Source organism: Narcine bancroftii, chromosome 14, assembly GCF_036971445.1.
Source record: "Narcine bancroftii isolate sNarBan1 chromosome 14, sNarBan1.hap1, whole genome shotgun sequence".
Lineage (NCBI taxonomy): Eukaryota > Metazoa > Chordata > Chondrichthyes > Torpediniformes > Narcinidae > Narcine > Narcine bancroftii.
The window spans coordinates 4,984,853-4,997,509 of NC_091482.1; the positions used below are offsets into that span (position 1 = coordinate 4,984,853).

The 12,657-nt window shown below is 46.1% G+C and overlaps 1 protein-coding gene across 3 annotated transcripts in view; it reads right to left on the reverse strand.

Moving 5' to 3' along the window:
• Positions 1 to 2,394: 2,394 nt before the first annotated feature.
• The window catches only part of gdpd1 (glycerophosphodiester phosphodiesterase domain containing 1), a 42,733-nt gene continuing 32,470 nt past the window's right edge, over positions 2,395 to 12,657 (reverse strand). For all 3 annotated transcript variants that reach the window (XM_069910466.1, XM_069910468.1, XM_069910467.1), the window contains 4 exons: positions 8,601 to 8,734; positions 6,949 to 7,008; positions 6,434 to 6,485; positions 2,395 to 3,501 (listed from right to left, as the gene is read on the reverse strand). In XM_069910466.1, coding sequence (XP_069766567.1) covers positions 3,370 to 3,501; positions 6,434 to 6,485; positions 6,949 to 7,008; positions 8,601 to 8,734 — 378 coding nt within the window. In that variant the 3' untranslated portion in view covers positions 2,395 to 3,369. The remainder of the gene's footprint in view (positions 3,502 to 6,433; positions 6,486 to 6,948; positions 7,009 to 8,600; positions 8,735 to 12,657) is intronic.

A 12,657-nucleotide genomic window follows, 5' to 3' on the forward strand; every position in this document is an offset into this window, starting at 1 on the left:
GGGTATAACCACTCACATGGCCTTTAATAATGTTGGTGTCATTTCTAGTTTGGGAAGTATTTGGGGACTCGAATATAACTGCCAAGCCTGGAGGCTGCCCCTCCAACCCTCCCCTCTGCATACATTGCAGCTGGTGTGTGCAGCCACTGTTAGCCTCCGTGAGGCGTTGCCTCCTCTCCAGCTTTTAAAATCCAGGCACCTGCCAGCTTTTTACTCATCAAATTATTGAGGACCCTTCCATCCAGCACACAGTATCTCTGACCCACTATCATTTAGAAAGGGGGGAGGTGCAAGAGCATCAAAATCAAGCCTGCCAGGCTGGGAAGAAGCTTTTTTTAATTTTTTTTTATTTTTCACACTATAAACCATATTGATCAAGATACATACATTTTCCTTTTCAAATATATAGTGTCATTTTCTCCCCCGCTTCTCTCCTCCCCTCCCTCCCTCCCTCACCTCCCCTCCCATTCATTTAAAGTTCAGAATCTAAGATACATTAAACCCGTTAAACAATGTTGTCATTCAATAAAAATAAACAAGAAATTCCACTGAGTCAATTCTTTTCATTCTCTTCTCCTTCTGTCATTTTAAGTGGTAGATGTCCCCGGTAGGTTTTCTCTATTGTCTATCATGTATGGCTCCCTTATTTGTTCAAATATTGTAATGTTATTTCTTAAATATGTTATTTTTTCTAATGGAATACATTTATTCATTTCTATATACCATTGTTGTATTCTCAAATTATCTTCTAATTTCCAGGCTGACATAATACGTTTTTTTGCTACAGCTAGGGCTATCCTAACAAATCTTTTTTGTGCACCATCCAAATCAAGTCCAAATTCTTTGTTTTTTATGTTACTTAGGAGGAAGATCTCTGGGTTTTTTGGAATATTGCCTTTTGTGATTTTATTTAATATCTGGTTTAGATCTTCCCAAAATTTTTCCACTTTCTCAATTGTCCAGATTGCATGAACTGTTGTTCCCGTTTCCTTTTTACAGCGAAAACATCTGTCTGATACTGTTGGGTCCCATTTATTTAACTTTTGAGGTTTAATGTATAACCTGTGTATCCAGTTATATTGTATCATACGTAACCTCGTATTTATTGTATTTCTCATGGTTCCAGAGCATAACTTCTCCCATGTTTCCTTCTTTATCTTTATGCTTAGATCTTGTTCCCATTTTTGTTTGGTTTTACCATTTGTTTCCTCATTCTCCTTTTCTTGTAGTTTAATAAACATGTTTGCTATAAATTTTTTGATTATCATTGTGTCTGTAATCACATATTCAAAGTTACTTCCTTCTGGTAACCTCAGACTGTTTCCCAATTTGTCCTTCAAGTAGGATTTCAGTTGGTAGTATGCCAACACTGTATTGTCAGTTATATTATATTTATCCTTCAATTGTTCTGATAATAGTTTATTTCCCAAAACACAATTCTCTATTCTTTTGATCCCTTTTTTCTCCCATTCTCTAAAGGAAAGGTTATCTATTGTAAAAGGGATTAGCTGATTTTGCGTCAGTATTAGTTTTGGTAGTTGATTTGTTTTATTCCTTTCTACATGAATCTTCTTCCAAATGTTGAGCAGATGATTCAATACTGGAGAATTTCTACGTAATACCAATTGTTCAGGGAAGAAGCTTTAAGATCAAGACCATTATAGGAGCAGAAATAGGCCATTCAGCCCATTGAGTCTTCCCCCATTTAACCATGAACTGACCCATTTTCCCACTCAGCCCCCCCTGTCCAGCCTTCTCCCGAAAACCTTTGATGCCCTGGATTGATGACTAGTATCCTGTAATCGAGTAAATAATCCCAAAATATTTATATTAAATATTGATGTATTTATGTGACGATTACGTGTTGTGTTGTGTGTGCACCATGGTCCGGGGAAACACAGTTTGGTCCAGTTGTACGTGTCGAGTCAGATGATAATAAACTTGGACTCGCATCTTCTGGCCCAAAGTTGCTGCTGGATGATCTCAAGAGTGTGAAGGGACAGGGAGGCCAGGATAATAACCTTCTGGACCTCCATCAGCAGGTCTGCACCCCACCTTTCCCCGCTCATCTCCCCCTCTGCTCTGAACCTCCACCTTGCCACATACCAGCCCTCAAGTGCCTGGAGTCTGCATGTGCGGGAGCCGAAAGCAGGTTCACAGAATGCTGGAAAGAATGAGGGACTCAGCAGGTCAGACAGTATCCATGGAGAGAAATGGTTTTGGGCTGGAACCCTTTCTCCACACTTGGATAGGAAGGGGTGATGCCAATATCAAACTTGATAAATCCCTTCCCCATCCTAGTCTTTGAAAAGGGGCTGATACTTTTGGGAGGAAGGGCTGTGGAAAAGAAGCAGATCATAGGTTCAGCAAGAAATCATCACACGAAACAGCCAATTGTATCGTTATGAAGAGGTTTGTATTAATTAAAAAAAATATTTATACACTCACAAATCACACAATTTAGTAGGACAGTATTTACCAGTATCTACAACACAGTGCATTAATATGAAGTTGATTAACTGCCAATGGCCCAGCCCTCAGCTGTACCTGCTGGTGTGATCAATGAGGATTCATCGATCCTCCCTGCTACGATGAGACAAAATACATTTATTATCGAGGAACAAAACCCTGTTACTCTGTGAATCCATCTGAAGCAGCAGGTGGACTTGAAATGAAAAACGACCTATCTGAAGCCCAGTAAATGTTAAAAGATTATAAAAAGGGGACAAAACTCCAACTGTGCCAAGAAATTTCATTCACACTTGGGTGAAGAGCAGATGGTTGATTTACTGTCCAGTTACCCTCCCTCTGCTTGTGGCCCAGTTCAACAGCATTGGCTGGGGGCAAGACCCCATCCAGCCAAGTCTCCTTCCCTCCCACAGTCCTCTCTGGTTAAAGGTTGGCTGCAAACCATTTGTGAGGCTTGAATGCAGGGACTGGAGTGTTCTAGGAAGTTCGGGCACAGAACCACCGGCTGTTACCTTGAATGCCAGCCATTCTGCAGAGGCCCCACAGGAGTGCCAGCATAGGGTCAATGGGCCAAATGGTCTGCATGCTGGAGGCCTCAGCTGCTTTCATGAGTGTTTAAGAGAAAGGTTTTGTTTAACTATAAATTGACATAGATGTTAACACCAGAGAGTTATTTCCAGCAAACTGGCTTGAAATGATTTAAATACTGGTCTAGCACTGTTTCAAACCAATTTACAACTGACAAGTGTCCACTCGAACAACGTTAGTCAGAAGAGAACAAGCCATTTTGATGCTGAAGCAAAGGTTTCCATCTGCTGGGAGGCAGCTCAGGCAACAAACTCAACTGACGAGTTCCTCGCCTCCTCCCCTCCATGGTTGCCTTTCACCTTTTCTCAACTCCTACTGTTCTTTGAAGGTATAACTCTCCAGAAATGTCTTCAGTCGTGTCGGGTAATCAGTCATGACCCCAGTAGCTCCCAGCTCAAAGGCCCTCTTGAAATCTTCTTCGTCGTTCAAAACCCAGATGTAAACCTGGGGGCGTGGATGAAAGGAGAGAGCCAATGAGTACATGCACCCTTCCTCTCACCCTCCCCCCTCCCCCCACAATAACAGCAACACAAATTGGGCCAGTTTGTGATGCTGGATCAGACTATAGGTAAGGCGGAGCTGGAGTTCTCCCTTGCTTGTCCACAAAATAGGACTGCAGAGAGTAGGGGAAGGAGCTCTTGGTTTAATAGGACTATCAAGCTGGGTTTCCAAATAGCCCTCAAGTTTGTTTGCAGAGGGGAGTCATGTGATGGAGTAGTGGCTGGTTGGGTGGAAACAGCCCTCTCCAGAGAAAAGAAAAAAATGTGAAAAAACAGAGCTCAATAAACTTAAAATACAGGAGGAGAAAGATAAAGTTACAGAGAAGAGACAGAAGATGGCACCCAAAAGAGAAAAGGGAAGAATAACAGAGAAAAGGGAAGAAGGAAAATCACTGGAGAAGAAAGAGGGCCTTACCTGCACGTTGGAGCAGAGAGTCACCGTGGAGAGGAGCGGCCGATCTCTGATGTTGTTGAGTCCCCAGAGGAGCAGTGTCCTCCCTACCGGCAGACTTAAAAAATGGCTCTCAGAGCCAAGAAGAGGTGCGCAACTGCACATGCACGAAGAGTTGCGCATGCACAGTGCACAAGTAAAAGAAAAGGTCAACGCCGGCGGGAGGGGGGCTCAGCTGAGGAACGGCTAGCTGAGAGACGCCCAGTATCGGGGCATTCAGCTGGGGGAAGTAAACAAGAAAGAAGAAGAGTGGTGAGAAAGAGAATGAAGGGCTGGAAGAGGGTGAGAGGCAACGGGGCAACCGGCAGGGGGATGACCTGCGGCAGGAGACCCAGCAGCGGGTCAACCTGCAGCGGGAGGCCCAACAACTGGTCGACCTGCAGCAGGAGGCCTAACAACAGGACACAGCAGCTGGAGGCCCAGCAAGGATACAGAAGCAGCTCACCAGAGAAGGATGAAGATACAAAGATTTAAAGAAGAGAAAAACGCAACACAGACATAGATACAGACACAGAAGAAGAGGAAGACCAAGAATTTCAAAGGAAAGAAGAAAGTAAAATGAAAGGACAAAATTTAGAGAAGACGACACAGACATAGATACAGACACAAAAGAAGAGGAAGACCAAGAATTTTAAAGGAAAGAAGAAGGTAAAATAGAAGGACAAAGTTTAGATAAAGCCTTTTTTGAAGAACAAATGAGGTCATTAAAAGAATGGCCATCATTAGAATTTAGTTCAATCAAAAGAAAAATGAAAAGAGCTGAAGACAGAATGCAAAGCTTAGAGTTGGTCATGACTGAAATAGGGAAAAGAGTAGAAAATGTGGAGGAATGAGAAGCTGCTGTAGAAATGGAGATAAATGATTTAAGAGGGAAGTTGGAAGAGAGCCAAAAAAAACTAGAGACAAGATTTATTGTCACAAAAAATACTACAGTAGGCGAAACAACATAAAAATAGTTGGCCTGAAAAAAGGCAAAGAAGGGTCAGATATGAAGGAATTTATAAAAGGATGGATCCCGAAGGTGCTGAGAACGACAGATTCACATGAAGAAATAGAAATCGAAAGGGCACATAGAGCGCTAGTACCGAAATCACCACCACACCAAAAACCGAGATCCATATTGGCAAAATGTCTAAGATATACGACAAGAGAAAACATACTGGAGCAGGCAAGAAAGAAGGTTAGAGAAGACAATAAGTCGTTGGAATAGAAGGGACAAAATATATTTTTTTACCCGGACATAAGCTTCGAAACTTTAAAGAGGAAGGAATTCAACATGCAAAAACAATCTTATGGAAGAAAGGGTATAACTTTATATTAAGACATCCAGCAGTACCAAAGTATTCATTCCTGGGGGGAACGGAATAGACTGTTCTTGGACCCAAAGAAAGCCCAAGAATTTGCTGAACATTTGCAGGACAGGAGAAGAGAGAAGGTGGAGGAGTGACAAGGATGACCGGCAAGAAAATATACAAAAATAAGTAAAAATATAAAGTAAAGATAATTTTATATATAATAAAGATTTAAAGATGGATAAGAGAAGGGGAAGAAGGGGAAAAAGAGAGCTTTGTTATAAGTATAGGAAAATAGTGTTCTCGGGAGGGGGGGGGAGGAGAATAACGGTCACTGTGAAATCGGTTGACTCTTGTGAGTAAGTTTGCAAACTGAATGGAAAGGGGAGTTGTGGTTGCCGTCAACAGACAGGAGACAATCCAAGGAGGGGAGGTTCATTTGGGGTTAAAGGGTTATTGCTTGTGGGGATTGTTGGGGTATTTCATGTCTTAAGTGCGTTGACATATATTGAGATTAAAAAGGAAAACTTAAAAAACAGTAATGGAAAAAAGGGGATGGAGGTAGTGAAGAGGCAGAAAAGAAGTGAAAATAAAGATATAAGATGGCCACGTTGGACTATATGGCTATAAACATTAACAGAATATATAACCAAGTTTAAGTGTATCCCATTGGAGAGAGAAAAAAAAATCACATATAATTTAAAAGACAAAGTTACAATGTTTGAAAAAACCTGGGAACCATATATGGAACATAACAGAAAGAGCAGGCCTCGGACCACCACCACCTAAGAAGATAAACACGATTAGATTTAATGTGAATAAGTAGATGATACGTCTTTTTTGCTTGTATTCTTTTTGTATAAAGATATTGTTTTATTGTATTTTATATGTTCAATATTTACTGTCTTTGGAGGGGGGTGGGAAGGGGAAGGGAGGGATGGTGGGAAAAAAGAGATAAATCTGTAAATATATTGGTTGATATGGTTCATAGTGCGATAAATAAAAAAATTACAAAAAAAAGTTTGTTTGCAGAAATCCTCCAGTAGATATGAGTGATATCAAGAACAAAATTAAAAAGATCCTCTGGGGAGCCAATGCAATCATGGGCGTCAGAATGAAAGTGCCGATCTCACCTGAACTCCTCTCGCTTTCAGATGCTCGAACAGGCATTTTCTCATCAGTAACCTGGCAGGGAAGGATGAAGAATATTTGTGAAAGTCCAGGTCTCCCTTTGGGGTCAGATTCCCTCAAACTGTTCAAACGGGGCTGGGTTTGGAGGGTGGGGGGTTGGTTCAGTGGGGTGGGGTGGGGCAGGGAGGAAAAGACTGGGCATGGGGGCGAGAAATGTGAATAGAAGGGAGATGCCATAGGATTTTTGTGGGTGGGGGGAGATACCAGAGGATTGAAGGATATCTTAAGATTTTAGTGGGGGTGGAGAAGGGAGGGAGATATCAGACAATTGGGGTAGGGCTAAACAGAGATATTTGCAGGGAGAGGGAGATAGCAGACAATTGATGGAGCAGTGGGGAGGTGGTGAAGGATGCTACCATTGGATTGGGGTGGGGAGATGGGAGTTACTGGAGGATTATGGGCTGGGCTGGGGAAAAACCTTGGGAGTTGGGGATTCTGGTTGGCCACAGGCACTCACACGTCAGCAAGCCAGATCAACCACCGTTGGGTCCAGGAGATCTTGCACTGTTCCTTCAACCTGGAAATGCATGAGAAACACCGGCAATGAGGAATGTGCAGTACGTTGGTGCCGTGACTCCCTGCTCCCCAGGAAGAGCATGTCTCCGACATGGTGACACAGCCAGTGGAGGGACCCTGGTCAGTTTTGCCTCTTTTGGCAAGGGGCAGGTGTGGTTAGGTCCGGTGAGGGACTTCATGGTTGGTCGAGGGGAACTGATCCCCCATGGTGTGGGGAACGGGCATTAGCCCCACCAGGGCAATCCCAGGGTGGCAAGGGTGAAATTATTCACGCGCTTTGAACTCATTAGGCTCTTTGAAGCAACATTTCACACAGGTGGCCACTCACCAATGTGAAGGCCTCACCCCAAAAAACCATGAAGTCACCCGAGTTACACGGCACGGAAACAGACCATTCAGCCCAACATATCCATGCCAACCAAATGGTCCCACTTGCCTGCGTTTTGCCTGCATCCATCCAAACCTTTCCTATTCATGTACCTGCACTTATGATTTTTAAACCTTATAACTCCACCCATCCCATCACTTCCTTTCCATCTCATTCCACGGACCCACCACCTGTGTGGAGGTGCCTCTCATGTCCCCTTTTAGTCTCTCCCCTCTCACCTTAACCTCTGCTCCTCTAATTTTAGATGCCCTCTAGATTTAGACTGCGCTACCCTGGGAAAAAGATTGACCATTTGCCTTTCATGACTTTATAAACCTCGATAAGGTTTAACCCACCCCCACCTTGCACCCCAGCCTCCTAACCTCCAAGGAGGTGAAGGGTTTGTCCCCAGGGCCTGCAGGATGGGTTTTACCTGGGTGTGGTGGAGGTGAGGAAATGGGATGAGGGTGGAGTCCAACCATCAGCAGATGAGATGAGTGAAATCAGTGGAAAGTTTGAGGTTGCCGGGGCCATATGTCCATCCCTAATGTCCTGAGGACGGGGTGATGGTGGAGAGCAACCTCCTGGATTATCATCATCCCTCTCTGGGGAAATCCCACGGAGAGGCTGGGGAGGGAGTTACAGGATTTCAAGCCAACAACGGCGAGGGAACACCAATATGGTGGTGACCCAGGAGGCACAGAACTCCCTCGTACTCCCTTGTCCTAAGAATTAGTCTCTCCTCCTCGCCTTAGCCAGTCCCTCAGGATCAGTTATGATTCTTTTACCCAGTGGACTGTGCCTGAGTGCAAATTCTTTTAATGCAGTCATGGCATGAGACAAGCCCATCTCTCTCCTCAGTGGTACAAGATGGACATGTCTCCCAACACCCACTACCACCCCCCCCCCCCCCCCCCATATCCAAACACACTTCCCTTTCAGTCTCTTAGGGGAGAAGATTTAAGACAGAGGTGAGGAAGAACTGCTTCTACCAGAGAGTGCAGTTCTCTGCTTTAAGGAAGCAGGTGAAGGCTACCTTATTGAACATAATTAATACATAGATAGATCTCTGAATAGTTGGGAAATCAAGGGTTAAGGGAAAGAGGTAACGACTCCACGGCAGATCAGCCAGATGACCAATTCCTGCTCCTGTTACTTTTGAGAGGTTTCCAATGTTCGGGGTCGACTTGTAGCTCCTTTCCCAAGAGTCGAGACCTTTCACTCACTTCAGAATGATGGAAGGCATGGGGATCTCCAGGAACTGCTCTCGCAAGGGAATGAATGGCAGTAGGCCTGTGTAGAAGAGCCCCAGCAACAGGAGCACTCGCTGCATGCTGAACAGGATCGGAACATTTGGATTCTGTCAACAAGAGCAAGGAAGTTAACAGAGAGGCCAAGTACACTCAGAACTCACTGCTGCTTACAAGCACCTCTTCCCCAACCCAGCACGGACATTTCCACACATAATGCAATGCTTTTATAGCACCAGCGACCTGGGTTCGAATCCAGTGGTCCCTATAAGGGGTTGGTATGTTGTCGCTGTGTCTGTGTAGGTTTCCTCTGGGGGCTCTGGTTTCGTCCCACCCTTCAAAATATATGTGGGTTGTAGGTTAATTGGGGTATTTGGGTGGTACAGGCTCGTGGGCTGGAAGGGGTTGGTTCTGTGCCATATGTCTACATTTAAAAATAGAACCAATCAACTATTATTCTGTTAGATGAGGACATGTTGTCCAAGACACAGGCAGAATTCCCTCCCTCTCCATAAAGCACCTTCAACACCTATTCAAAATACAGAATTATGAGACACAATTTGGGCAGATGGTCTTCTTCGCAGGGGAAATGTCAAAACCTATAGGACGTGCATTTAAGTGAATTGGGGAATGCTTAAAGGAGATGAGTGAGGCAATTTTATTTTTAAACAGTAGACACCCAGAATGTGCAGCCCAGGGAGGTGGTGGAAGCTGACTGCCGTTTATTAGAAAGACAGGAAGTGGATAGAAGGTCATGCATCAAGTGCAGCCAGTTGACACACTAGTGATACGAAGTTAAACAAGGAAGTCTACAGACGCTGTGATGGTAGTTTAATACACAAAAATGCTGGAGAAACTCAGCAATTCACACAGCATTCTTTATGGCAAGTATACATAACTGTGGTGGAAAGGGTTAACACTACACAGTGCAGGATGGGATACCTAACTTTTACAAGCAAGCTAAACTTAAAACTACTGATAATGTCCAATAAACAATACATGAAGTCTTTGGGGAGGCAATAGGCACTTTTAGGCAGGGTAAACACCCGTCTGTAAAGGTGGAGGTTCCTCGCCCTTATGGCTAAAGACGTATCTTCCTGAATCCGCTGTGGCCGGCTCTGAGGTGCCGATTCCAACCCTTCTCGGGGAAGGATAATTGGTGGAGTGTAGCGCTCCACCACCTGACCTGAATGTAAAATCACTACAAGTGGCTGGTTAGGGGCGGGCTGATGATGCCTCCAGCCTGCGACCCATCTTCCCCCTCTCCCTCCATGACCCCCTCAAGGCAGGGGCGGCGGGCAGGAGCCATTGGGACAGCAGGAGCCATCCATGGGGGCCGTTAGGGGCAGTGGGAGTTGGCGGGACTCACCGGAGCCATCAGGTGGCGGCTCGTGCGGGCTGGAACAGCCACACCAGGCCGCTTCACGGCTACTCTCTGCAGTTCAAAATACAACAGAGCAATGGCCCTCTTCCCTACCCATAATCCCCCTTGCAGCTGGGCAGCTGGAACTGTTCTGGGAAGACGGCCATTGCTCTGCCGCAATATGACAGGTGGCACTACGGCAGCAGTTGCCCAGCTTCCATTGGCTCCAGAAGGCACTACAAGGCATCTCTTGATATGAATGGGATGCTGGAGCAGCCTTGTCGGGCTGCTGTCTGAATAAGTTCTTAGTTTTCCATCTGCTCTTGTTGCCAGCCTCCAGGTGGAGGCCTGACATGAAATGGCCTAATCTTTAGTAATACCAAATGGCTGTTACAACTGACTGATCCTAGTTCCTGATAAGACTGATTAGTCTAACCTGTTCAGTTTGGTAAAAGAATGATTGAGTTAACCCATTGAAAAATTAATCAGACACTTAACAAGGATGCGTAAACTATCAGACCAACTTGTTTGTTTACTGAATAAAAATGAACTTGGAACTGCTGGAATTTAGAGTGCCTGTTCAGGTCCTCCATGATATCTTGTTGATAAACCCTTGAAGTGAACTTCGAAGTCTCCATCTTTCGTTAATTTCTGTTACAGTAACCAATGTTTCGGGCCTGAGCCCTTCCTCAAGGAATGAGCAAAATGCAGGCAGGCACCTGTGTAAAACAACATGGACAGCCACCTGTCTGCTTTTTATTCACACCTTGACAAAGGGCTCAGGCCCGAAATGTTGTTTGCATATCTTTCCTAATAAAGAAAGCTGTATTTCTTTATGAGAGTTTCTCCAGCACTTGTGTGTAAAAAATGGTGAGATGAAGGGTCTGTCTTGTGCTGCATGGCACTATGTTCTATCAATGGAGCTTTGGTTTAATGTTTCTCATTGCAGCTTTGCTTCACCTTAACAGATTCTTGGCAATGCTAAATTAGGAGTAATAATGTGGAGGATGAAGTTATGGAATGAAAATGAGATGTTTAGTGATTCACACCGTGGAACCCAGGAAGAAATTGTGATAGTGCAATGAGAAAGAGTTAACTGTGAAAGTTAATGGATCTTTAGATAATAGAATTAATGAATGACTGTATTGTCACAGACATAAGTAAAAGATGCAATGAAAAGGCCATTTCATGTCAGGCCTCCGTGACAAGAGCAGATTGAAAACATAAAACTTACCTTTCAGACAGCAGCTCTAAAAGGCTTCTCCAGCGTCCCATTCATATCAAGAAGTGCCTCTTAGCGCCTTCTGGAGCCGATGAAAACAGGGCAACTGGTGCTGTAGCGCCACCCGTGATAAATACGCGGAAAGGCAATGGCTGTCTTCTCTACCCATAATCCCCAATGCAGCTGGAACCACTCTTCCCTACCCATAATTCCCCATGCAGTTTGAACCGCTCAACCCTACCCATAATCACCTACGCAGCTGGAACTGCTCTGTGGTTCCCAGAACAATTCCAGCTGCATGGGGGATTATGGGTAGGGAAGATGGCCATTGCTCTGTCGCGTTTTGAGCCACAGAGAGCAGCCCGGTGTGGCTGTCTCAGCCCACACTGGCCACCCCTGACGGCTCCCGCTGGCCCCCGGCCCCCACTGACGGTTCCCACTGCCCCGAGGGTTCCCACTGCCCCGAGGGTTCCCACTGCCCCGAGGGTTCCCACTGCCCCGAGGGTTCCCACTGCCCCGAGGGTTCCCACTGCCCCGAGGGTTCCCACTGCCCCGAGGGTTCCCACTGCCCCGAGGGTTCCCACTGCCCCGAGGGTTCCCACTGCCCCGAGGGTTCCCACTGCCCCGAGGGTTCCCACTGCCCCGAGGGTTCCCACTGCCCCGAGGGTTCCCACTGCCCCGAGGGTTCCCACTGCCCCGAGGGTTCCCACTGCCCCGAGGGTTCCCACTGCCCCGAGGGTTCCCACTGCCCCGAGGGTTCCCACTGCCCCGAGGGTTCCCACTGCCCCGAGGGTTCCCACTGCCCCGAGGGTTCCCACTGCCCCGAGGGTTCCCACTGCCCCGAGGGTTCCCACTGCCCCGAGGGTTCCCACTGCCCCGAGGGTTCCCACTGCCCCGAGGGTTCCCACTGCCCCGAGGGTTCCCACTGCCCCGAGGGTTCCCACTGCCCCGAGGGTTCCCACTGCCCCGAGGGTTCCCACTGCCCCGAGGGTTCCCACTGCCCTGCTGGCTCCCAATGACCCAACGACTCCCACCTGCTGCCCCTGCTTGCAGCGGCTGTACATTCAGGTCAGACGGCTTCCTCGAGAAGGGTTGGAATTGGCACCTTGGAGCCGGCCACTGCATATTCAGGAAGGTACACCTTTGGCTGTCAGGGCGAAGAGCCTCCGCATTGACAGACTGGTGTTTTCCCTGCTTGAAAGTGTCTAAAGTCTTACTTTAAATTTAAATTCGACATACAGCACAGTAACGGGCCCTCTGGCCCTTGAGTCTATACCGTCCAATCTCACCCAATTAACCTACAACCCTCGTACACAGAGGAAACCCATGGAGACACAGAGAGAACATACAAACTCTTTACAGACAGCTCCAGATTTGAACCCCAGTGGCTTCTGCTGTAATAGCATTGTGCTAACCATGTTGCTTGCTACAGCTTCCATTACATAAAA